This window comes from Bombina bombina, chromosome 1, assembly GCF_027579735.1.
Source record: "Bombina bombina isolate aBomBom1 chromosome 1, aBomBom1.pri, whole genome shotgun sequence".
NCBI classification, from domain to species: Eukaryota; Metazoa; Chordata; class Amphibia; order Anura; family Bombinatoridae; genus Bombina; species Bombina bombina.
The window spans coordinates 1,413,531,849-1,413,557,431 of NC_069499.1; the positions used below are offsets into that span (position 1 = coordinate 1,413,531,849).

The following is a 25,583-nucleotide window of genomic DNA, read 5'->3' on the forward strand; positions in this document are numbered from 1 at the left end:
ATGAAAGTTAACAAATAACAAATTGTATTTTTGCTGACTTATAAGGACATGCAAAAAATATTTTCTTTTTGCACTGATTCAATGCTCCCCTTTCCTATGTGTTTGACCCCTGTAAAATGGTTAAACGCATAGCTAAAGTCCTGATTGGGAACCACAATGCATTGCTGTATCCTTCGCAGGATTGACGTTAGAATGTGAAAAGCTTGATATTATATTTTGAAACGGCTGCAAGCCTGCTGCAGCTGATTGGCTCAATGACCATGTGTGTTGAGGACTAGCAGGTCTCTGCAGCTCCCGAGCAGTATTTTAACTAGTTGTTCAACCCCTTTGTGGAGATTAAACACACATACTTACAGGGTTGGTTGTGCTACAAATGCATTTTCTAACAAAATAGTGCGTGTCAATTTTGCACTTAATGGGACAGTAAAGTCCTAATTAAACTTTCATAATTCATATAGGGCATGTAATTTTAAACAACTTTCCAATTTACTTTTATCTTCAAATTTGCTTTGTTGTTTTGATATTCTTAGTTGAAAGCTAAACCTAGGTAGACTCATGCTAATTTCTAAGCTCTTGAAGGCTGCCTCTTATCTGAATGCATTTAAAAGTTTTTCAAAGCTAGAGGTGGTAAGTTCATGAGTGCCTTATAGATAACATTATGCTCACGTCTGTGGAGTTATTTAAGAGTCGGCACTAATTGTCTGAAATGCAAGTCGGTTAAAAGATCTTAGATAAAGAGGCAGTCTGCAGAGGCTTAGATACAAGGTAATCACAGAGGTAAAAAGTATATTTCTATAACAGTGTTGGTTATGCAAAACTGGGGAATGGTAAATAAAGGGATTATCTATCTTTTTAACAAAGTTTTTGCTGTCCCTTTAAACTTGTATATCTGGGTTGGCAAATTGAGACCATACTTAGGAATAATATTGAGAAGGCAGACAAGTGTGTCTGCGGATAAATATCTAGTTTAATACAAATGGTCAGAAGCTGTGGCTGCCTGGCTCCTTAGGTTCCTAATAGGTAAAATGTATTGTTGAACACTTGTGGAATTGGTTTGTGTATTCTCTGGCACCCTCAGTGGCCACAACGGTTAATTTGCTTTGTATTAAAGTGATCTGTGTTTGTTTAGTGGGTACTAACAGCTGGTTGGACTTATCCATAGTGAAATTAAATTGAAAAGTCATAAATGCAATTCATTTAAAGACCGTACAAACAAAGTAGTTATTAAAGATGATGGTACACAGTATGAAATGTAGTGAACTGAGTAGATTAGTTGTAGCAGTGACATCATCTCAGGGCCCTTGGAGCATGTTACAAATTATTTAAAAAACGGTAATAGAATCATTTTTGCAAATTAAAATTAAAAGAAGATATTTTATGCAATAGCCTCAATCTGTTATCAGTTTAAACTCTCTTTTTTTTTTGTTCGATGACAAGATTACAAGAAATAGTGCATTGCTGCAAGGTTTGCTAACATTTTGTAAATTATTATTTAATCTTCTTTTTCAACATTTTATATTTTGCAGTCCGATTCAGAGGAGGATGAGCCAACAAAGAAAAGACCTGTTCATGTAAGTAGAAAATGTCAGTTTTTAGATATTTAGGAACACCACTAATACAATTTTTCTACTATTTTTTTTTTTTATAAAGCAGCAAACCTTCTCTGCGCTTTACATAAGATAGTGACAGTAATTTGGTTTTCCTTGTGCTACTGTAATAGGAGTGAATGTAAAAAGCTATAGGATCAAAATAGCTACTGTTAGTTCAGCCATAAGGCTAATTGTTTTGGTAACACTAAAAACCTTTTTACCCTTTCCTTTATACATACCTTAACATATATGTTGAAACTCATATGAAATTAGACCAGGTACCTTGCATTTGTAGCTTTTTTTAAACCACATGCAGGCCAGCGAGCAAGAAGCTACAACTCTAGACTTTCCTAGATAGGTTGGTTTTGTTGTCTGTGGAGCAGAATATTGGCCAGATTTATCATTCTCTGTATAAACAAGTTTGGCAGATAGGCAACCTGTCCACCCATATTTACCAGTGCTTGGGTTAAATGCTTGTGCAATGCCACCCCCTGTTCTTGCTTGAGAGCAGAGCTGAGCAGTCACCCCAGTTTGGTCGGTCCAATGTTATTTTAATCAGTCCCCATGAGGGCTAGACTGCTGCTTCTTATACTGGTTGCTGACTCGCATGACCTATTTGTATTTTTATAAATCTCCCCATTATAGTCCAGCTCCTTGGTAGGTGGATTGGAAATATACAGAATCTTCTTGTTTTGCAGAGCTACATAGAACTAAGAAGCTGTGTGCAGGTTGTGGTTCAGTGGATTGTTGTAACTTTGCAAATGTATTGTTTTTTTGTTTTTTTTATTTTATTATTTGTTAATTTAATGGTACTTCTCTTAAAGTGAGACAAAAAGCAACTTGTGGCTGATGGCATGGAAGGACAAAGATAAAGGCATCCCATGGCTTATGTGTTTATACATTTTCCCAACCCTGTTTTAGTATAGCATCTAAAACCTCAGATACTGACGCCTTGTTTTAGTTCATGTAAAGGAAAGTGGTCCTATAGTTTACATGGGTTTGATTGAGAGTTTTCCTGCTTTTAGATACATTTTTTTGTTAGTTAAAAATATAGCTGTATGTATACATTCTTCAAATGTGCTACACAAGCTATCAATGGGGCTATATTTTGGTACCATTTTTGACACTGAAAACAAAGGCTTGCTGAAAAGAGGTGATCATTCTTTTCCCCGGATTGAAAAACAAAGGAGATGGAATAATGCTTATAGCATCATCCTAAGGAGCATGCATCTTTCAAGGCACGAGATCCTTCTGTCAACCACATTGGTGTTTTCTCCTAAAACCAGCAATTATTATGGCATGCCCAACATTCTGACAACCTCCCTAATTTGACATTCAGAGATCCTTGAATGACTTTTGCTTTTCAGTACCACTTAAATCTCCCACTATGTTATATTCGCAAAACCTTACATTACTCATGGAGCCTCATAGAAACAATGACATGTAAGACAGGTGATAAATGTAGAGGAAAATGGGAGTGATATTGGGTAGGTAAAAATAACAGATGATGCTAAGTTAGAGAAGAATATTTGGCAGTAACATCCATTATCCATGACATTTCATATTAAATTTTTAACCCACCTTTGTAAGCATCTCAGATAAGCTCTAGAACTGCATTTATACAGCAGACTGTTCTAAAGGCAGGAATAAAATGCTGCAGGAGTACCAGTGTGGTGCTTTAAAACATCTTAAGTGGGCGTACCTGGTTCCTCTAAATGAGCTTAGAGCTGTATGAAGTCTCACAAAATTGATGAGCTAATTGATATCAATGGAAGACATTTTTCAAAGGTTCCTTAAGCTCTTGGGCAGAGAAGCAGGTTGTGGTAGGGGATGATAATGGATAAAGAAAGTTAAATATACATAAAGGGAAATTTATTAAGCTGCATCTGTAGCTTTTGAGGCTATGCGGTGCATGGATGAGTGATACTGTAGCTACAAATCTAAGAAGCATAAACTGCGCTGGATCAGGGGGAGCCGTTGCACGAGAGAGTACTTGTGTAATGTTAAATTTCGCCATGCAAAAGTGTCAATTGCAGGTGGACAGTTTCACTACTTGCGACCCTGTCCACCTGCAGTCATGATGAATTTTGTCCATAATGTGGGTTTGAGGTTGTAGCATAGACTGGATTGAGAGATGTAGGCTAGAAGTGTACGAGCATTTAATGTACTTCATAAGTAGTAGAGCATTATTGAAGGAAGTATGTTCAATCGGCATGCCATAATTGTATCATGATTGTGTAAAAGCAGAATTATAGTGTGACTTAAAGTGCCATGATACCCAAATGTTGAAACACTAAAAAGTGATGCAGCATAGCTGTAAAAAGCTGACTAGAAAATATCACCTGAACATCTCTATGTAAAAAACATAATTTATGCTTACCTGATAAATTTATTTCTCTTGTAGTGTAGTCAGTCCACGGGTCATCCATTACTTATGGGATTATATCTCTTCCCCAACAGGAAGTTGCAAGAGGATCACCCAAGCAGAGCTGCTATATAGCTCCTCCCCTCACATGTCATATCCAGTCATTCGACCGAAACAAGACGAGAAAGGAGAAACCATAGGGTGCAGTGGTGACTGGAGTTTAATTAAAATTTAGATCTGCCTTAAAAGACAGGGCGGGCCGTGGACTGACTACACTACAAGAGAAATAAATTTATCAGGTAAGCATAAATTATGTTTTCTCTTGTTAAGTGTAGTCAGTCCACGGGTCATCCATTACTTATGGGATACCAATACCAAAGCTAAAGTACACGGATGAAGGGAGGGACAAGGCAGGAACTTTAAACGGAAGGAACCACTGCCTGAAGCACCTTTCTCTCAAAAATAGCCTCCGAAGAAGCAAAAGTGTCAAATTTGTAACATTTTGAAAAAGTGTGAAGTGAAGACCAAGTTGCAGCCTTGCAAATCTGTTCAACAGAGGCCTCATTTTTAAAGGCCCAGGTGGAAGCCACAGCTCTAGTAGAATGAGCTGTAATTCTTTCAGGAGGCTGCTGTCCAGCAGTCTCATAAGCTAAACGTATTATGCTACGAAGCCAAAAAGAGAGAGAGGTAGCCGAAGCCTTTTGACCTCTCCTCTGTCCAGAGTAAACGACAAACAGGGAAGAAGTTTGACAAAAATCTTTAGTTGCCTGCAAATAGAACTTCAGGGCACGGACTACGTCCAGATTATGCAAAAGTCGTTCCTTCTTTGAAGAAGGGTTAGGACACAATGATGGAACAACAATCTCTTGATTGATATTCCTGTTAGAAACTACCTTAGGTAAGAACCCAGGTTTAGTACGCAGAACTACCTTGTCTGAATGAAAAATCAGATAAGGAGAATCACAATGTAAGGCAGATAACTCAGAGACTCTTCGAGCCGAGGAAATAGCCATCAAAAACAGAACTTTCCAAGATAACAGCTTGATATCAATGGAATGAAGGGGTTCAAATGGAACGCCTTGCAGAACGTTAAGAACTAAGTTTAAGCTCCACGGCGGAGCAACAGTCTTAAACACAGGCTTAATCCTAGTCAAAGCCTGACAAAAAGCCTGAACGTCTGGAACTTCTGCCAGACGTTTGTGTAGAAGAATAGACAGAGCAGAAATCTGTCCCTTTAACGAACTAGCAGATAAGCCCTTTTCTAAACCCTCTTGTAGAAAAGACAATATCCTAGGAATCCTAACCTTTCTCCATGAGTAACTCTTGGATTCGCACCAATATAAATATTTACGCCATATCTTATGATAAATTCTTCTGGTAACAGGTTTCCTAGCCTGTATTAAGGTATCAATAACCGACTCCGAGAAGCCACGCTTTGATAGAATCAAGCGTTCAATCTCCATGCAGTCAGCCTCAGAGAAATTAGATTTGGATGGTTGAAAGGACCCTGAATTAGAAGGTCCTGCCTCAGAGGCAGAGACCATGGTGGACAAGACGACATGTCCACTAGGTCTGCATACCAGGTCCTGCGCGGCCACGCAGGCGCTATCAGAATCACCGATGCTCTCTCCTGTTTGATCTTGGCAATCAGTCGAGGAAGCATCGGAAATGGTGGAAACACATAAGCCATGTTGAAGACCCAAGGTGCTGTCAGAGCATCTATCAGCACCGCTCCCGGGTCCCTGGACCTGGATCCGTAACAAGGAAGCTTGGTGTTCTGGCGAGACGCCATGAGATCCAGATCTGGTTTGCCCCAACGATGAATCAGTTGAGCGAAGACCTCCGGATGAAGTTCCCACTCCCCCGGATGAAAAGTCTGGCGACTTAGAAAATCCGCCTCCCAGTTCTCCACGCCTGGGATGTGGATCGCTGACAGGTGGCAAGAGTGAGACTCTGCCCAGCGAATTATCTTTGAGACTTCCAACATCGCTAGGGAACTTCTGGTTCTCCCTTGATGGTTGATATAAGCCACAGTCGTGATGTTGTCCGACTGAAATCTGATCAACCTCAGTGTTGCTAACTGAGGCCAAGCTAGAAGAGCATTGAATATTGCTCTTAACTCCAGAATATTTATTGGGAGGAGTTTCTCCTCCTGAGTCCATGATCCCTGAGCCTTCAGGGAATTCCAGACTGCGCCCCAACCTAGAAGGCTGGCGTCTGTTGTTACAATCGTCCAATCTGGCCTGCGAAAGGTCATCCCCTTGGACAGATGGGGCCGAGAAAGACACCATATAAGAGATTCTCTGGTCTCTTGATCCAGATTTAGCCGAGGGGACAAATCTGAGTAATCCCCATTCCACTGACTTAGCATGCACAATTGCAGCGGTCTGAGATGCAGGCGCGCAAATGGTACAATGTCCATTGCCGCTACCATTAAGCCGATTACTTCCATGCACTGAGCTACTGACGGGTGTGGAATGGAATGAAGGGCACGGCAAGCATTTAGAAGTTTTGATAACCTGGCCTCCGTCAGGTAAATTCTCATCTCTACAGAATCTATAAGAGTCCCTAGGAAGGGAACCCTTGTAAGTGGTAATAGAGAACTCTTTTCCACGTTCACCTTCCACCCATGCGACCTCAGAAATGCCAGAACTTTCTCTGTATGAGACTTGGCAGTTTGGAAACTTGACGCTTGTATCAGAATGTCGTCTAGGTACGGAGCCACCGCTATGCCTTGCGGTCTTAGTACCGCCAGAAGTGAGCCCAGAACCTTTGTAAAGATTCTTGGAGCCGTAGCTAACCCTAAGGGAAGAGCTACAAACTGGTAATGCCTGTCTAGAAAGGCAAATCTTAGGTACCGATAATGATCCTTGTGAATCGGTATGTGAAGGTAGGCATCCTTTAAGTCCACTGTGGTCATGTACTGACCCTCTTGGATCATGGGTAGGATGGTTCGAATAGTTTCCATTTTGAATGATGGAACTCTTAGGAATTTGTTTAGGATTTTTAAGTCCAAGATTGGTCTGAAGGTTCCCTCTTTCTTGGGAACCACAAATAGATTTGAATAGAATGCTTGCCCGTGTTCCGTCCGCGGAACTGGGTGGATCACCCCCATTAGTAAGAGGTCTTGTACACAGCGTAGAAACGCCTCTTTCTTTATTTGGTTTGCTGATAACCTTGAAAGATGAAATCTCCCTTGTGGAGGAGAAGCTTTGAAGTCCAGAAGGTATCCCTGAGATATGATCTCCAACGCCCAGGGATCCTGGACATCTCTTGCCCAAGCCTGGGCGAAGAGAGAAAGTCTGCCCCCCACTAGATCCGTTTCTGGAGAGGGGGCCCTCTCTTCATGCTGTCTTAGGGGCAGCAGCAGGTTTTCTGGCCTGCTTGCCCGTGTTCCAGGACTGGTTAGTTTTCCAGCCCTGTCTGTAACGAGCAACAGCTCCTTCCTGTTTTGGAGCGGAGGAAGTTGATGCTGCTCCTGCCTTGAGGTTACGAAAGGCACGAAAATTAGACTGTTTGGCCTTTGATTTGGCCCTGTCCTGAGGCAGAGCATGGCCCTTACCTCCCGTAATGTCAGCGATAATTTCTTTCAAGCCGGGCCCGAATAAGGTCTGCCCTTTGAAAGGAATATTAAGCAATTTAGATTTAGAAGTCACGTCAGCTGACCAGGATTTAAGCCATAGCGCTCTGCGCGCTTGGATGGCGAATCCGGAGTTCTTAGCCGTAAGTTTGGTTAAATGTACGACAGCATCAGAAACAAATGCGTTAGCTAGCTTAAGTGCTTTAAGCTTGTTCATAATTTCATCCAATGGAGCTGTGCGAATGGCCTCTTCCAGAGACTCAAACCAGAATGCCGCTGCAGCAGTGACAGGCGCAATGCATGCAAGGGGCTGTAAGATAAAACCTTGTTGAACAAACATTTTCTTAAGGTAACCTTCTAATTTTTTATCCATTGGATCTGAAAAGGCACAACTATCCTCCACCGGGATAGTGGTACGCTTAGCTAAAGTAGAAACTGCTCCCTCCACCTTAGGGACCGTCTGCCATAAGTCCCGTGTGGTGGCGTCTATTGGAAACATTTTCCTGAATATAGGAGGGGGGGGGAAAGGCACACCGGGTCTATCCCACTCCTTGCTAATAATTTCTGTAAGCCTCTTAGGTATAGGAAAAACGTCAGTACACACCGGTACCGCATAGTATCTATCCAGCCTACATAATTTCTCTGGAATTGCAACCGTGTTACAATCATTCAGAGTCGCTAATACCTCCCCTAGCAATACGCGGAGGTTCTCAAGCTTAAATTTTAAATTAGAAATCTCTGAATCCAGTCTCCCTGGATCAGATCCGTCACCCACAGAATGAAGCTCTCCGTCCTCATGTTCTGCAAATTGTGACGCAGTATCGGACATGGCTCTCCCATCATCAGCGCGCTCTGTCCTTAACCCAGAGCAATCGCGCTTGCCTCTTAATTCTGGCAAGTTAGATAATACTTCTGTCATAACAGTAGCCATGTCTTGCAAAGTGATTTGTATGGGCCTCTCTGATGTACTTGGCGCCACAATATCACGCACCTCCTGAGCGGGAGGCGAAGGTACTGACACGTGAGGAGAGTTAGTCGGCATAACTTCCCCCTCGTTGTCTGGTGATAATTTCTTTACATGAAAAGATTGACTTTTATTTAAAGTGACATCAATGCATTTAGTACACAAATTTCTATGGGGCTCCACATTGGTCTTCAAACATAGTGAACAAAGAGATTCATCTGTGTCAGACATGTTTAAACAGACTAGCAATGAGACTAGCAAGCTTGGGAAATACTTTCAAATAAATTTACAAGCAATATAAAAAACGCTACTGCGCCTTTAAGAAGCACAAAAAGCTGTCACAGTTGAAATAACAATGAACCAAATTAGTTATAGCAACCAAATTTTCACAGTAAATGTATTAAGTTAGCAAAGGATTGCACCCACCAGCAAAAGGATGATTAACCCCTTAATACCCAAAAAACGGATAACAATCTAATAATTAACGTTTTTATCACAGTCAAACACACTGTCACAGGTCTGCTGTGACTGATTACCTCCCTCAAAATGAATTTTGAAGACCCCTGAGCTCTCTAGAGACGTCCTGGATCATGGAGGATGAAGTAGGAAGATTGTGACTGAATTTTTACTGCGCAAAAAAGCGCTAAAATAGGCCCCTCCCACTCATATTACAACAGTGGGGAAGCTCAGTTAACTGTTTCTATGCAGAAAACAAAGATAGCCATGTGGTAAAAATCATGCCCCAGTAAGTTTTATCACCAAGTACCTCAAAAAAACGATTAACATGCTAGTAAACGTTTTGAACATACATTTTAAAAACTATGAAGTGTTATTAATAAGCCTGCTACCAGTCGCTTTTACTGCAGTTAAGGCTCATACATTACTTCAGTATTAACAGTATTTTCTGAGTCAAATTCCATTCCCTAGAAAAATACTTCAGTGTACACACACTCATCAGCCTAATACCAGTCGCTATCACTGCATTTAAGGCTGAACTTACGTTACATTGGTATTAGCAGTATTTTCTCAGTCAATTCCATTCCTTAGAAAAATAATTTACTGCACATACCTCGTTTGCAGGGGGGCCCTGCATGCTATTCCCCTTTTCTGAAGTTACCTCACTCCTCAGAATGTATGAGAACAGCCAGTGGATCTTAGTTACGTCTGCTAAGATCATAGAAAACGCAGGCAGATTCTTCTTCTAATGCTGCCTGAGAACAAACAGCACACTCCGGTGCCATTTAAAATAACAAACTTTTGATTGAAGAAATAAACTAAGTTTAAAAACACCACAGACCTCTCACAACGACCTATCTTTAGTTTGGTTGATAGAGAATGACTGGGTATGACATGTGAGGGGAGGAGCTATATAGCAGCTCTGCTTGGGTGATCCTCTTGCAACTTCCTGTTGGGGAAGAGATATAATCCCATAAGTAATGGATGACCCGTGGACTGACTACACTTAACAAGAGAAAAGAAAGTTATTTTACCTCAAAAGTTCCTCAGTAGCCACATCCCAAGGACTTCTAAGCAGCAAATCAGTATGTCTGTCCCGGGACAGCTAAGGGAGTGAGCTTTCTAGCACACTCATCTTATTTCCCTATGCAGTTTAAGGACGTTTACTATGAAATCTCATGAGAGTTAAGTCAAATTTTATGAGATCACAGTAAAAGAGTTCATGACCTCAGTACTGTTGAGGCTGATTAGCTGCTGTTCATTTCTTCTTTTCTTTTTTTTTTTTTTACCTACAGCTGGGCAGCAGCTGAAGTATAACTTTTTACACAGAACTTTGCTGAGCTGAGGAGATTGTGAGGTAAAATATCTTCCTTTTTTACATAGAGATGCTCTGGTGATATTTTCCTTTCAGCTTTTTACAGTTATACTGCATTAGTTTCAAGTGATTTAGCATTTGAGTATTATGTCCTTTTAAAGGAACATGAAACCCAAAATTTTTATTTCATGATTCAGATAGAGCACACAATTTTAAACCTTTCTAAATCATTTCTATTGAATTTTCTTCTTGCTATCTTTCTTTCCTAAGATATGGAGAGTCCACAACCTCATTCAATTACTAGTGGGAATATCACTCTTGGCCAGCAGGAGGAGGCAAAGAGCACCACAGCAAAGCTGTTAAGTGTCACTCCCCTACCCATAATCCATAGTCATTCTATTTGCCTCTGTCAATGGAGGAGGTGAAGTTTGGTGTCTGAAGAAATGAATTTCTTTTTTGGGTACTTTTCCCTGCAAGCAAGGATTTGGGTTTAGCTGAGTCCACGTCAATCTCTTCAGTAGAGTAGTGGTGGCCTTTAAGCAGTTAGGAAGTTGTGAGATAGTCCTTGCTTTGTTTCCTTACACATTGCTGCCCATGGTACAGAAAGCCAAAGTTGGTTACTCTGTTCTTTCTTTTTCTACATGTCTCTAAGGAGTATGTGTCCTTTCACGCCTTGTGAGCTGTCTTCCTGACGGACAGCTAGACTGCAGGTAAGTGCTTTTGTCATCTAGGTCTTGGAGACTTGCACTTCAGAAGAATATGTCATATGCAGTAGATGGGGACATTTTTAAAATCCTTTATACAGGATTTTCTTTGGCAGTGAGCAGGCACATTATGTATGTTGAGACTAGGGGTTAATCTTCCCTTTATTGGGACGTTTTTCCTCTTTGGGCTAATTTTGTTGAAATATTTTTAGTATGTGTGGGGCTTATGTTTATACAGGGATTTATGTATAAACTTAAAATTTGGCAGTTTGTTTTCTTTGCTTGCTTAGCTAGAACAGGCTAACTGACAAACTGCTTGAGTTTGAAACCAGCTGCAGCTACTTGCATTTTATGTTGTAGGCAGAGGGAAACGCGTGCCTTTTACTTGCTGCATAGTTTCCTCTCTCTGCCGGTCATGTGACTTCTCTCTGCTGTCAGATATTCCCGGAGCGGCGCAGCATCATTGAATTTCAGTCTCTTCAGTGTCGATCTACTATACGATCGTTTTTGAGACTTCTGGCAGCCAAATTTGTGTATTAAAAATTCTTAAAGTGACAGTGTATTTAAACAATTTCTACAATTTGCAGCATTTTTTATTTAGTATTATGGACATGAACCAAGACTGATTTTTGACAAATGCTTGTTATAGAGGCACAAATAGTTTTGCCTATGCAATTCTGTGCTGCATGCTTAGCTACAACACTTCAATTTAAAGATAAATTGTTGCCCTCTGAGCCCGATGTCTCTCAGGATGATGCTGTTCAGGCAATGCCACAGCTTTCTCCTCAAACATCCCAAGCCTCTATGGCGTCACATACAGTGCCATGCAGTTCCTCTCAGCCTCCTGGGGGAGTTTATTTGCCTGCAGATTTTGCTGCACAGGTATCTTCTGCGTTATCTGCGGCATTATCTGCTTTTCTTATGCTGGGAAAACGCAAGTGGAAAATTAGACATTTAGATAGTAAGGTTTCTGTTCCACCTACTGCTACGCAGGTTGCTCTCCCTTATAAGTCTGATGAGGAGGATATGCCGGTAGCCTCTGAGGGTGAAATCTCAGATTCGGACAGTATTATTCCTTCATCTGATACTGAAGAAGTAAACTTTAGATTTAAGATTGAACAACTTCATGTACTGTTAAAGGAGGTATTGGCTACTTTGGACGACTCCGATACTTCTGTCGTTGTCAACCCTAAGAAGTCTAGTAAACTTATTAAATACTATGATGTTCCTTCCTCTCTGGAAGTTTTTCCTGTTCCAGATCGTGTGACAGAGATTATTTCTCAGGAATGGGAGAAGCCAGGGATTCCTTTCTCCCCGTCTCCCGTATTTAAAAAGATGTTTCCTGTTGCTGACTCCATTAAAGATTCTTGGTGCACGGTGCCTAAAGTAGAAGGGTCTATTTCTACTCTGGCTAAGAGAACTACCATCCCTATAGAGGATAGCTGCTCCTTTTAAGGATCCCATGGACAAAAACTGGAAGCTTATTTGAAGAAGATGTATGTTCATCAAGGTCTTCAATGGCAACATGTAGTTTGTATTGCCACAGTAGCAAGTGTGGCATCTTATTGGTGCAACGCCTTGTCTGAATCAATTTTAGTAGAGACTCTGGCTTCTGGCGCTTCCTTACAAGGGGAAGACCTTTTTCAGAACCTGGTCTGGCAGAAATAATTTCTGATATTACGGGTGGAAAAGGGTCTTTTCTACCGCAAGACAAGAAGAACAGACTCAAAGGACGTCAAAGTAATTTTTGTTCCTTCAAAGGTCAAAAGTCTTTGTCTCCCTCTTCCAAGCAGGAGCAGTCCAAGTCTTCTTGGAAGCCCAATCAGTCTTGGAATAAGGGGAAGCAATCAAATAAACGCTCAGCTGAGTCTAAGTCAGCATGAAGGGTCGGCCCCCGGTCCGGGTTCTGACTTTCCCTGTTTGTCAAGCGTGGAGACGAGATGTCCCAGATCCTTGGGCTGTGGACATAGTATCTCAGGGTTACAAAATAGAATTTAAAACTTTCCCTCCCAGGGGCAGATTCAACACCTCAAGACTATCTGCAGACTAGGTAAAAAGAGAGGCATTCTTGAACTGCGTTCAGGACCTTTTCTCCCTGGGAGTGATTGTTTCAGTTCCAGTAAGGGAACAAGGTCTAGGATTCTATTCAAATCTGTTTGTGGTTCCCAAAAAAAGAGGGAACTTTTCAACCCATTTTAGACCTAAAGTGCCTCTACAAGTTTCTCAGGGTACTGTCCTTCAAAATGGAAACCATTCGTTCCATTCTTCCTTTGGTCCAAGATGGTCAGTTCATGACGATCATAGACCTGAAGGACATGTATCTTCATGTTCCCATCCACAAGAATCATCACAAATTCCAGAGATTCGCCTTTGTAGACAAACACTTTCAGTTTGTGGCTCTTCCGTTTGGCCTTGCCACAGCTCCCAGAATTTTCTCAAAGGTTCTGGGGGCTCTCTTGGCAGTGATCAGGTCTTGGGGAATTGCAGTGGTGCCATACCTGGACGATATATTGGTTCAGGCGCCATCTTTTCAACAAGCAAACTCTTATACAGAGATCTTGTTGTCTTTTCTACGTTCCCACAGTTGGAAAGGGAATCTGCAAAAGAGTTCCCTTGTTCCAGCTACAAGGTTGGTTTTCTTAGGGACCATAATAGGTTCCCTATCTATGATAATTTTTCTGCCGGAGGTCAGAAAATCCAAAATTCTCTCCTCTTGCCTCTCTCTTCAGTGGCTCAATGTATGGAGGTAATTGGTCTGATGGTCACTTCCATGGATATCATTCCCTTTGCTCGATTCCATTTGAGAGCTCTGCAATTATGCATGCTCAGACAATGCAATGGAGACCATTTGGATCTGTCTCAGAGGATATATCTAGACCAGTCGACAAGAGACTCTCTCCCGTGGTGGCTTTCTCAGGACCTTCTGTCTCATGGCACATGCTTCCGGAGACCTTCCTGGGTGATTGTGACCACGGACGTCAGCCTGCTAGGCTGGGGAGCAGTCTGGGACTCATTAAAGGCGCAGGGACTATGGACTCGGGAGGAGTCTGCTCTCCCCATAAACATCTTGGAGTTGAGAACGATTTACAATGCTCTGATGGCTTGGCCTAAATTGTCCTTAGCCCAGTTTATCAGGTTTCAGTCGGACATCACCTCAGTGGCTTACATCAACCACCAGGGAGGAACTCAGAGTTCCTTAGCCATGAAGGAGGTGTTCTCCAGGTTAATATCAAATGGGGGGTGCCGGAGTTGGATCTGATGGCGTCTCGGCAGAACGCCAAGCTTCCAAGGTACGGTTCAAGGTCAAGAGATCCTCAGGCCACTCTGCTAGATGCTCTGGCGGTTCCTTGGGATTTCGGTCTAGCATACCTGTTTCCTCCATTTGCGCTCTTTCTGCGAGTTATTGCTTATATCAAACAAGAGAGAGCATCTGTAATTCTAATAGCTCCTGCATGGTCTCGCAGGATCTGGTTTGCAGACCTAGTTAAGATGTCTTCTCGACCGCCTTGGAGGTTGTCTCTGAGGAAGGACCTTCTAACTCAGGGTCCATTCCTCCATCCAATTCTCGTTTCTCTGAAGCTTACTGCTTGGAGATTGAACACTTAGTTCTGTCTAAGCGTGGAATTTCTGAGTCGGTCATTGAGACCATGCTACAGGCTCACAAGCCTGTTACTCGAAAAATGTACCATAAGATATGGCATAAATACCTTTATTGGTGTGAATCTAAGGGCTACTCTTGGAGTAGGGTCAGGATTCCTAGATTTTTTTGTCTGTTCTTCAGACAGGAAGGTCTGGAGAAAGGGTTATCAATCAGTTCTCTGAAAGGTCATATTTCTGCATTATCTATTTTGTTACACAAGCGTCTGGTGGATGTGCCAGATGTTCAATCTTTTTGTCAGGGCCTGGTCAGAATCAGGCCTGTGTTTAAACTTGTTGCTCCTCCTTGGAGCCTTAATCTTGTTCTTAGTTTTGCAGCAGGCTCCGTTTGAGCCAATGCATTCCATAGATATTAAGTTACTATCTTGGAAGGTTTTGTTTCTTATTGCTATCTCTTCTGCTCGGCTTTGCAGTGTGATTCGCCTTACCTTATATTTCATGCGGATAAGGCTGTTCTTCAGGACAGCAGCCTCCTGAGAGAATTGCAGCTCATTGCACTAGGGCTGTCTCCTCTTCTTGGGCTTTCAAAGATGAAGCTTCTGGAGAACAGCTTTGCAAGGCTGCAACTTGGTCCTCTCTGCATACTTTTTCCAAATTTTCCAAATTTTATACTTTTGCTTTGGCTGAGGCCTCTTTTCGGAGAAAGGTTCTTCAAACAGTGGTGCCTTCTGTTTAGGTCTGCCTGTCTTATTCACCCTCCCTGTTCTTTCTGTGTCCTCTAGCTTGGGTATTGGTTCCCACTAGTAATTGAATGACGTTGTGGACTCTCCATATCTTAGGAAAGAAAACAAAACAAAATTTATGCTTACCTGATGATACATTTCTTTCTTTCTGGATATGGAGAGTCCACGACCACACCCTTTATTAAGACAGTTATTTTTGACTAAACCTCAGGCACCTCTACACATTTGTGTTTATTCTTTTTCCATTTCCCTTTGCTCGAATGACTGGGGAGTATGGGTAGGGGAGTGACACTTAACAGCTTTGCTGTGGTGCTCTTTGCCTCCTCTTGATATTGATAGTGATATTCCCACTAGTAATTGAATGACGTTGTGGACTCTCCATATTCGGAAAGAAAGAAATTTACCAATTAAGCTTAAATTTTGTTGGGAAATAAAGCTCAGGAGCATGCACGTGTTTTGAGCATTATATAGCAGTAGTTTTGCTTTAATATTATGCTTAGCAATAAATGGCAGCACTATTTCCTGCCATGTAGTTCTCTAGACACCTACCTAGAGGAGCCAATCCAGACTTGTTATTGAAATAGACAAGGCTTGCTACTGTCATTTTGTTAGCAAAACTTGCATTGATTTGCTATGTCTTGCCAGATATATAGCAGTTAGGCTTATGAAGTCTGCAGTGTGTGCTTCCCATTCTTGGAAATGGAAAACCCACAGTTCTCAAAGTTAAAGGGACAGACATAGTGCAGAATTATGTAACATTATCTGCACTTACCTGATCTCCTCTCCAGGTTCTTCTGATCATGTCTTCTTTTTCAAAAGCTGTTTGCGGGTGCGTTGTCTAATCACATCGTGCCCGTTTGCGCTAATGAACTGAATGTAGCACGCTCCCACTCTGGTCTGACATCAGAAGAGTCTGGAGAGGAGACTAGGTAAGCGCAACTTTTAGGCTAAAATCTATCAAATCTTTTGATTTCTAAAGCTGTTCTAAGTGCAGACTTATATAACATTATTTTTTACATTTAACTTTAAAGTGATGGTAAGTTATGCTGATTCCTAATACATCATTTATAAATATGTAGCGTCTAAATTTAAAACCTCTAAGGTATTTTAATTTTTTCTAATGAATACTCCAAAATCTTATCTTTTATTTATTCTGTCTGTGCTGGAATCCTCTGCCCTGTTCCTCTTCCTGTTCTGTAATGAGCGGGGGAACGTCCAGCTTGGAGGATCGATGAATGCACAGCTCTGAAGCATTTTTTTTTTTAGTGCCGGCTGGCTAGCAAAGCTATTAGATAAGAGTTGGAAACGGCACCTCATGAAAAACAATATTTTTGTGTTGGGTGGCTGCAGGGGGCTATTATAATAGAGTGATCAACTAAATTGTTATTGCGCATCTTCACTTCTTATTGATGAACTAAGGTACATTTAATTTATTGCATTACTAGCTTTTTACAAATGGTAACATTTACTAGTACATTAAATTACAGGAAAATAGGGACAAATAATAAAAGCATATTGCAAAGGGTTTCTTTGTATCTGTGTCTCATGTCACTTTTACATTGCAAAATAAGATATTATTCACTACTAGCCAATTTTAGCTAAGAAACCTGCAGCAATCAGTGGTGTCTGCTTATTTCTATACTTTCAATACTACCGGTCCTACACATTTTATAGTCTTAAAATTCCGCTTCCGCCACCTTCATTCCTTTGTTCACTTTTTTTTCACTCATCTCTCCTTCCCACTACTTCATTTTTTTATCTCCCAGTAATCCCTCATTACCTTTCACCATGCTTTTCCTTGTATCTACTTCTTTTTTTATTATTTATATTTTCCCCTATGTTTGTGAGATCTTAAATTTTCAAATTCACCAAAATTCTAAACTAGTATTCAAATGGTAATATAATGGTACACGCTTGGTAGTTACAAGAGAAGCAACTGTGTAAGATGATCATCTTTAATCACTTCCAAGTGTTCTTAGTAGTAAACTATGTTTAGCGTGAATTTTATATGAAAAAAGCATGTTCTAAGTTAAATCTGCTTACACTGACATTGAAACTTACAGGAAGTGCGTGTTTGTTTGCAATTTAAAGGGACATGAAACCCCCAAAAATGCTTTCCTGATTCAGATAGAACATGTCATTTTAATCAGCTTTCCAATTTACTATTATCGATTTCCCTTCATTCTCTTGGTATCCTTTATTAAATGAGCAGCAATGGACTACTTGGGAACTAGCTGAACACATTGGTAAACCAGTGATGAGGCATATATGTGCCACCAGTTGGCTCCAAGCTTCCAGCTCCTCGGCCTACCTACTGGGAGAATATAGCATATTAGATAATAGAAGCCATTTGGAAAGTTTATTTTTAAATTGTATGATTTATCTGAACCATGAAAGAAAGTGTTTGGGTTTCATTATTATTATTATCGGTTATTTGTAGAGCGCCAACAGATTCTGCAGCGTTTCATGTTTCTTTAACCAAGTATTAGTTGCTCACTGTTTCGTGAAGGTAACGTCACAGCTCAATTGGTAGACATGGATGTACTTACACAAGCATAAAATATGTATTTATATTTTTTTTATTTTTTTTGTTTCATGTCCTTTACTTTTCAGGTATCTAAAGAAGGTTTTGGTTTATCAGCTTTGCTTCCTCAACCTAAAAATGCAAATATGGCAGACTCCAAACGCCAGACTCTACCATACAACTTCACTAAGAAAGCATCCGACACTCCCAGTGAAACAAAAATACATAAAAACGCTCCGCACACAAAGCCTAGAACTGTTTCCAAATCAGAGGTTTCCCACACGCCATCCCCATCTGCTATTAAGGCTGCAGCTAAGAATGCTGCCCTGCAAGTAACTAAGCAGATAACACAGGAGGAGGAGGAGGAGAGTGATGAGGAATTCCAGCAAGGCAACTTCTTTTCACTATCGGAGACCCCAAATGAGATTCCTGCTGTGAACATTGAAAGCTACACGTACTCTGTGCCAACAGTTAAAGAAGACCCTCCTCCTGGTACAGAACCAGTAGAACTTCCAAATGATGCAGCTAATGCACCTTTAGAATTTAAAACCCAGACAGTTTCAAACTCTAATACTCAATGGGGATCCACAACTGGAGAAGAGTACAGTGTTCACCCATATAGTCATTACCCTGAGTATGGCAATTCATCTGGCTCTAGCTACTATCAGGTACGTCAGCACATCTAAGCACAACCAAGTAGTAAGCTATCTTTTTTTAACTCGGGAGAAAGTATATTTTTATAGACCTAGTAGGCTGAACCATTGTGTCATAACATACTAATGTGTCAAATAACAGTGGAATTGGCTAACATATGCATGTGTAGACAAATGTATTTGAGATGATGTATGCAGGAAGTCATGCAAATAAAGAAAAAATCAGAACCCAGAAGTAATTTTTTCTTTTGCATGATGTACCAAGTCCACAGATTCATCCTAACTTGTGGGATATTGTCCTTCCTGACAGGAAGTAGCAAAGAGAGCACCACAGCAGAGCTGTCTATATAGCTCCCCCCTTAACTCCACCCCCCAGTCATTCTCCTTTGCTGGCTCTAAGCAGGAAGAGTAAAGAGAAGAGGTGTTAAACTGTTAGTTTTATTTTATCTTCAATCAAGTGTTTGTTATTTTTAAATGGTACCAGTGTTGTACTATTTACTCTCATGCAGGACATAGATGAAGATTTCTGCCTGGAGGATGATGATCTTAGCATTTGTAACTAAGGTCCACTGCTGTTCCCACAGAAGCTGAGGAGTACAGGAAAACTTCAGTGTGAGAAACTGTTTCTTGCTATACAGCAATGAGGTATGTTCAGTCATGTTTTCTGCAGAGACTGTGTTAACTTAGAAAGGCTGACAGTGTCCCCATTAGGGGAAGGGGAAGCAGTAATCCTAGTGTTATCAGAGGTTTTTACTAGCTTGCATAAAGGGTTAATTTTTTGTGGGCACTCAGTCTGGGAGTAACGTTTTCTGTTTTATAGGACATTTGCTTGAGGGTTCTTTGGGGTTGTTTATAACCCACATGGCTTTCAGGCAGGGTTTGTTAGTTTTGTGTAGGCCCCAGCAGGCAGGGCCTACATTTACAAGCAGCAAGCAACTTCTCCTGAGGTCCTGAGAGTCTTCTGAGAGACTAATTGAAGCTTTAAAACCCATATTATCACTTCCTAGGGGCAGGTAGGGGTGCTAACAGGAGTTTTAACCGGTTTTAGACATATTTCAATCCGTTTTTTTCATTTGGGGGTTTATTGCTTATTAACTTGTGGTGCAATCCTTCTAAAGCTTAGTGGGTACACTGTTAAAATTTCAGAAAAATTGAAGCAATTTTAACCTGTTTTGCAGTTTGTGTATGCCTTTTTTTTCTCTTAAAGGCACAGTACCGTTTTTGCAAATTGTGTTTTTTTCATTAAATAAAGTGTTTTCCAAGCTTGCTTGCTTTATTACTAGTCTGTTAAACATGTCTGACACTGAGGAAACTCAATGTTCAATTTGTTTAGAAGCCATTGTGGAACCCCCTCTTAGAATGTGTCCCACTTGTACTGATATGTCTATAAATTGCAAACAGCATATTTTGACTTATAAAAGTTTGGCATTAGATGATTCTCAGACAGAAGCAAATCAGGTTTTGCCATCTAGTTCTCCCCAAGTGTCACAACCAGTAACGCCCGCACAAGCGACGCCGAGTACTTCTAGTGCGTCTAATTCTTTCACCTTGCAAGATATGGCTTCAGTTAGGAATACTACCCTCACAGAGGTTTTATCTAAGCTGCCTGGGTTGCAAGGGAAGCGCAGTAGCTCTGGGTTAAGAACAAATGCTGAGCCTTCTGACGCTTTAGTTGCCGTATCCGATATTCCCTCACAATGTTCTGAGGTAGGGATGAGGGATTTGCTGTCCGAGGGAGAGATTTCTGATTCAGGAAAGATGTTCTCTCAGACAGATTCAGATATGACGGCATTTAAATTTAAGCTAGAGCACCTCCGCTTATTGCTCAGGGAGGTTTTAGCTACTCTGGATGATTGTGACCCTATTGTAGTTCCAGAGAAATTGTGTAAAATGGACAAATATTTAGAGGTTCCTGTTTACACTGATGTGTTTCCGGTCCCTAAAAGGATTTCGGATATTGTTACTAAGGAGTGGGATTAACCAGGTATTCTGTTCTCTCCCCCTCCTGTTTTTAAGAAAATGTCTCCCATTTCTGACACCATAAAGGACTCATGGCAGACGGTCCCTAAGTTGAAGGGAGCAATTTCTACCCTGGCTAAGCGTACAACTATACCTATTGAAGACAGTTGTGCTTTCATTGATCCTATGGATAAAAAATTAGAGGGTCTCCTAAAGAAAATTTTTGTTCATCAAGGTTTTCTTCTTCAACCTAAAGCATGGATTGTTCCTGTAACCACTGCAGCTGCCTTTTGGTTTGAGGCTCTAGAAGAGGCTCTTCAGATGGAGACCCCACTAGATGATATTTTGGACAGAATTAAGGCTGTTAGTTGGCTAATTCTTTTATTACAGATGCCGCTTTTCATCTTGCTAAATTAGCGGCTAAGAATTCAGGTTTTGCCATTTTAGCGCGTAGAGCGTTATGGCTTAAGTCCTGGTCAGCTGATGTGTTATCTAAATCTAAGCTTTTGTCCATCCCTTTCAAAGGTAAGACCCTATTCGGGCCTGCATTGAAAGAGATCATTTCAGACAAGAGTGGTCCCTCTACCTCTTCCCCTGCTGCAAAGCAAGAGGGGAACTTTGCTCAATCCAAGCCATCCTGGAGACCTAATCAGGCTTGGAACAAGGGTAAACAGGCCAAAAAGCCTGCTGCTGCCACTAAGTCAGCATGAAGGGGTAGCCCCAGATCCGGGACCGGATCTAGTAGGGGCAAACTCTCTCTCTTTGCTCAGGCCTGGGCAAGAGACGCTCAGGATTCCTGGGCAGTAGAAATTGTAACCCAGGGATACTTTCTAGATTTCAAGGATTCCCCTCCAAGGGGGAGGTTCCATCTTTCTCAATTATTTGTAAACCCGACAAAAAGAGAGGCGTTCTTACGCTGTGTAGAAGACCTTTTTACCATGGGAGTGATCTGCCCAGTTCCAAAAGCAGAACAGGGGCAGGGGTTCTACTCCAATCTGTTTATAGTTACCAAAAAAGGAGGGAACCTTCAGACCAATTCTGGATCTCAAGATCCTAAACCAATTCCTAAGAGTTCCATCTTTACAAGATGGAGACCATTCGGACTATCTTACCATTGATCCAGGAGGGTCAATATATGACCACCGTGGACTTAAAGGATGCGTATCTGCACATTCCTATCCACAAAGATCATCACCAGTTCCTCAGGTTCGCCTTTCTGGACAAGCATTATCAGTTTGTGTCTCTTCCTTTTGGGTTGGCCACGGCGCCGCAAATCTTCACGAAGGTGCTAGGGTCCCTTCTGGCGGTTCTAAGGCCACGGGGCATAGCAGTGGTGCCTTATCTAGACGACATTCTAATTCAAGCGTCGTCCTTCCTCACACGGACTTAGTGTTGGCCTTTCTAAGGTCTCACGGGTGGAAAGTGAACGTAAAAAAGAGTTCTCTTTCCCCCTCACAAGAGTTTCATTTCTAGGGACTCTGATAGACTCGGTGGACATGAAAATATTTCTGACGGAGGTCAGGAAATCAAAGATTTTGTCCACCTGCCGAGCTCTTCATTCTATTCCTCGGCCGTCAGTGGCTCAGTGTATGGAGGTAATCGGACTAATGGTAGCGGCAATGGACATAGTTCCGTTTGCTCGCTTGCATCTCAGACCACTGCAACTATCCATGCTCAATCAGTGGAATGGGGATTATGTGGATTTATTTCCTCCGATAAATCTGGATCAAGAGACCAGAGACTCTCTTCTTTGGTGGTTGTCACAGGATCATCTGTCCCAGGGAATGTGTTTCCGCAGGCTAGAATGGGTTATAGTGACAACAGACGCCAGTCTTCTGGGCTGGGGTGCAGTCTGGAATTCCCTGAATGCTCAGGGTTTGTGGACTCGGGAAGAGGCTCTCCTACCGATAAATATTCTGGAATTAAGAGCGATATTCAGTGCTCTCCAGGCATGGCCTCAGCTGGCTTCGGCCAGATTCATCAGGTTTCAGTCGGACAACATCATGACTGTGGCTTATATCAATCATCAGGGCGGAACAAAGAGTTCCTTAGCGATGATAGAAGTCTCAAGGATAATCCAATGGGCAGAGGCTCACTCTTGCCATCTGTCAGAGATCTATATCCCAGGTGTAGAGAACTGGGAGGCAGATTTTCTAAGTCGTCAGACTTTTCATCCGGGGGAGTGGGAACTCCATCCGGAGGTGTTTGCTCAGCTGGTTCGGCTATGGGGCACACCAGAGTTGGATCTGATGGCGTCTCGTCAGAACGCCAAACTTCCTCGTTACGGCTCCAGGTCAAGGGATCCTCAGGCTGTACTGATAGATGCTCTAGCAGTACCCTGGTCGTTCAACCTGGCTTATGTGTTTCCACCTTTCCCTCTCCTTCCACGTCTGATTGCCAGAATCAAACAGGAGAGAGCATCAGTGATTTTGATAGCGCCTGCGTGGCCACGCAGGACTTGGTATGCAGACCTGGTGGACATGTCATCCCTTCCACCATGGTCCCTGCCATTGAGACAGGACCTTCTGATTCAAGGTCCATTCAAGCATCCAAATCTAATTTCTCTGCAACTGACTGCTTGGAGATTGAACGCTTGATTCTATCAAAGCGGGGTTTCTCTGAGTTAGTCATAAATACCTTGATTCAGGCTCGAAAGCCTGTTACCAGGAAAATTTATCATAAGATATGGCGTAAATATCTTTTTTGGTGCGAATCCGTAGGCTTTTCCTGGAGTAAAATCAGGATTCCTAGGATTTTGTCTTTTCTCCAAGAGGGATTGGAGAAAGGATTATCAGCTAGTTCCCTAAAGGGACAGATATCTGCTCTGTCTATTTTGTTGCACAAGCATCTGGCAGATATTCCAGACGTTCAGGCTTTAGTTAGAATTAAGCCTGTGTTTAAACCTATTGCTCCGCCATGGAGTCTAAATTTAGTTCTTAGAGTTCTTCAGGGGTTTCCGTTTGAACCCATGCATTCCATAGATATTAAGCTTTTATCTTGGAAAGTTTTGTTCCTAGTTGCTATCTCTTCAGCTCGAAGAGTTTCTGAACTATCTGCATTACAATGTGACTCTCCTTATCTTGTGTTCCATGCTGATAAGGTGGTCTTGCGTACCAAGCCTGCGTTCCTACCTAAGGTTGTTACTAACAGGAATATGAATCAAGAAATCGTTGTTCCTTCTCTGTGTCCTAATCCTTCTTGTAAGACGAAACGTCTGTTGCACAACTTGGACGTGGTTCGTGCTTTGAAATTTTATTTGCAGGCAACCAAAGATTTTCGTCAAACATCTTCTTCGTTTGTTGTCTATTCTGGAAAGCGTAGGGGTCAAAAGGCTACGGCGACTTCTCTTTCCTTTTGGCTGAAAAGCATCATCCGTTTGGTTTATGAGACTGCTGGACAGCAGCCTCCTGAAAGGATTACAGCTCATTCTACTAGAGTGGTAGCTTCCACATGGGCTTTTAAAAATGATGCTTCCTTTGAACAGATTTATAAGGCTTCATGCCTTTTCAAAATTTTATAAATTTGATACTTTTGCTTCTTCTGAGGCTATTTTTGGGAGAAAGGTTTTGCAAGCAGTGGTGCATTCCGTTTAGGTTCCTGTCTTGTCCCTCCCTTCATCCGTGTCCTAAAGCTTTGGTATCGGTATCCCACAAGTTAGGATGAATCCGTGGACTCGGTACATCATGCAAAAGAAAACAAAATTTATGCTTACCTGATAAATTTCTTTCTTTTGCGATGTACCGAATCCACGGCCCGCCCTGTCTATTCAAGAGAGATAGTATTTTTTATGTAAACTTCAGTCACCTCTGCACCTTATAGTTTCTCCTTTTCTTCCTTGGCCTTTGGTCGAATGACTGGGGGGTGGAGTTAAGGGGGGAGCTATATAGACAGGTCTGCTGTGGTGCTCTCTTTTATACTTCCTGTCAGGAAGGACAATATCCCACAAGTTAGGATGAATCCGTGGACTCGGTACATCGCAAAAGAAAGAAATTTATCAGGTAAGCATAAATTTTGTTTTTTTATTTAAAAGGGACAAAATCAAATATTAAATTATGTCATTCATTAGAGTAGGGCTCCACAAACCTAGGAGCCATGGAGCCACTGGCTCCTAGAATTTTACCCCTGGCTCCTAACCTTTTGAGTTGTTATATATATAGATCTATATACAAATGCCACTGTATTGTTTCTACATTTTAAACAGATTTGTTGGCCACTGAGGGGCATGTGTCCCTTGCTAACCTGCAGGGTTAAACACATAGTTCAGTTAATGCTTTTTTGAGAGCCACAACACAATGCAGCTCCTCAGCAAGACCAGTCACCGGCCATTACCTTCGCATTAGCTGGAATGTGTTGAGGCTCCCAAACATAAAAATAACATTAAATAAATAAAGAATATTTCCTTTTAAATTTCTGGTTCATTGGGTTTAAAAATAATTGTTTTCTAAGATGTGGTGCTTTATGGTTGGGTAATGATAGGGCTGTCGCCTAAGAGGATGGTGTGGTTGGGGCCACAGTTATTTTATCCCAGATGCAGACCCAGTGATAACATTTTAGAAATTAACTAAATACAGAATAAACTAAATAAAACTTTCAAACCAGTAAACTATGAGGTAAGGGTGTATTGTCAAAATAAAACCAAACACTCTTTGCTATAATATCACATGACTAGGTGATGCGCAGATTCAGCTCAGGGCACTGGTTGTCCACAGGCCTCCCCAAGAGGCCAGGTTTTAAGGATTACCTGTGCTCCAGTTCAGACATCCTCAGAGTGTGGCCTTTAGGGAGGCCTGAGGAGAGGTTTGAAAACCAATGGTTTAGGGTGTCATGCAAAATATGTCCCTGGTTAACACCCAGTTAAAGGGATATAAAACAGAGCTCCGTTAGTAAAAAAATGTTAAATCAACATAAACATAACAAGAAACGTATTGTGTTAAAAAAAACTATTTACTTAATTTATTGAAAAATGAGCTCTCAAATTCTGTGTAACCACTTGCCTAAAGTAACATAAGCTGACATACTGAGAACTTAAGTTGCATTCTGCATGGGCAACAAACTGACTTCCTTTTTCTCTAGCATTCATTTAACAGTAAGCCAGCTCAAGTTGCTCTCGAGAATTTATGACCTCAAGCTATGT

At 41.6% G+C, this 25,583-nt stretch overlaps 1 protein-coding gene across 1 annotated transcript in view; it reads left to right on the forward strand.

The window, feature by feature from the left end:
• Nucleotides 1–25,583, forward strand: part of PRCC (proline rich mitotic checkpoint control factor) — a 78,811-nt gene that overhangs the window by 12,035 nt on the left and 41,193 nt on the right. The window contains exons 2-3 of the mRNA XM_053705316.1: nucleotides 1,527–1,571; nucleotides 17,927–18,505. Of these exons, the coding sequence (XP_053561291.1) occupies nucleotides 1,527–1,571; nucleotides 17,927–18,505 (624 nt within the window). The remainder of the gene's footprint in view (nucleotides 1–1,526; nucleotides 1,572–17,926; nucleotides 18,506–25,583) is intronic.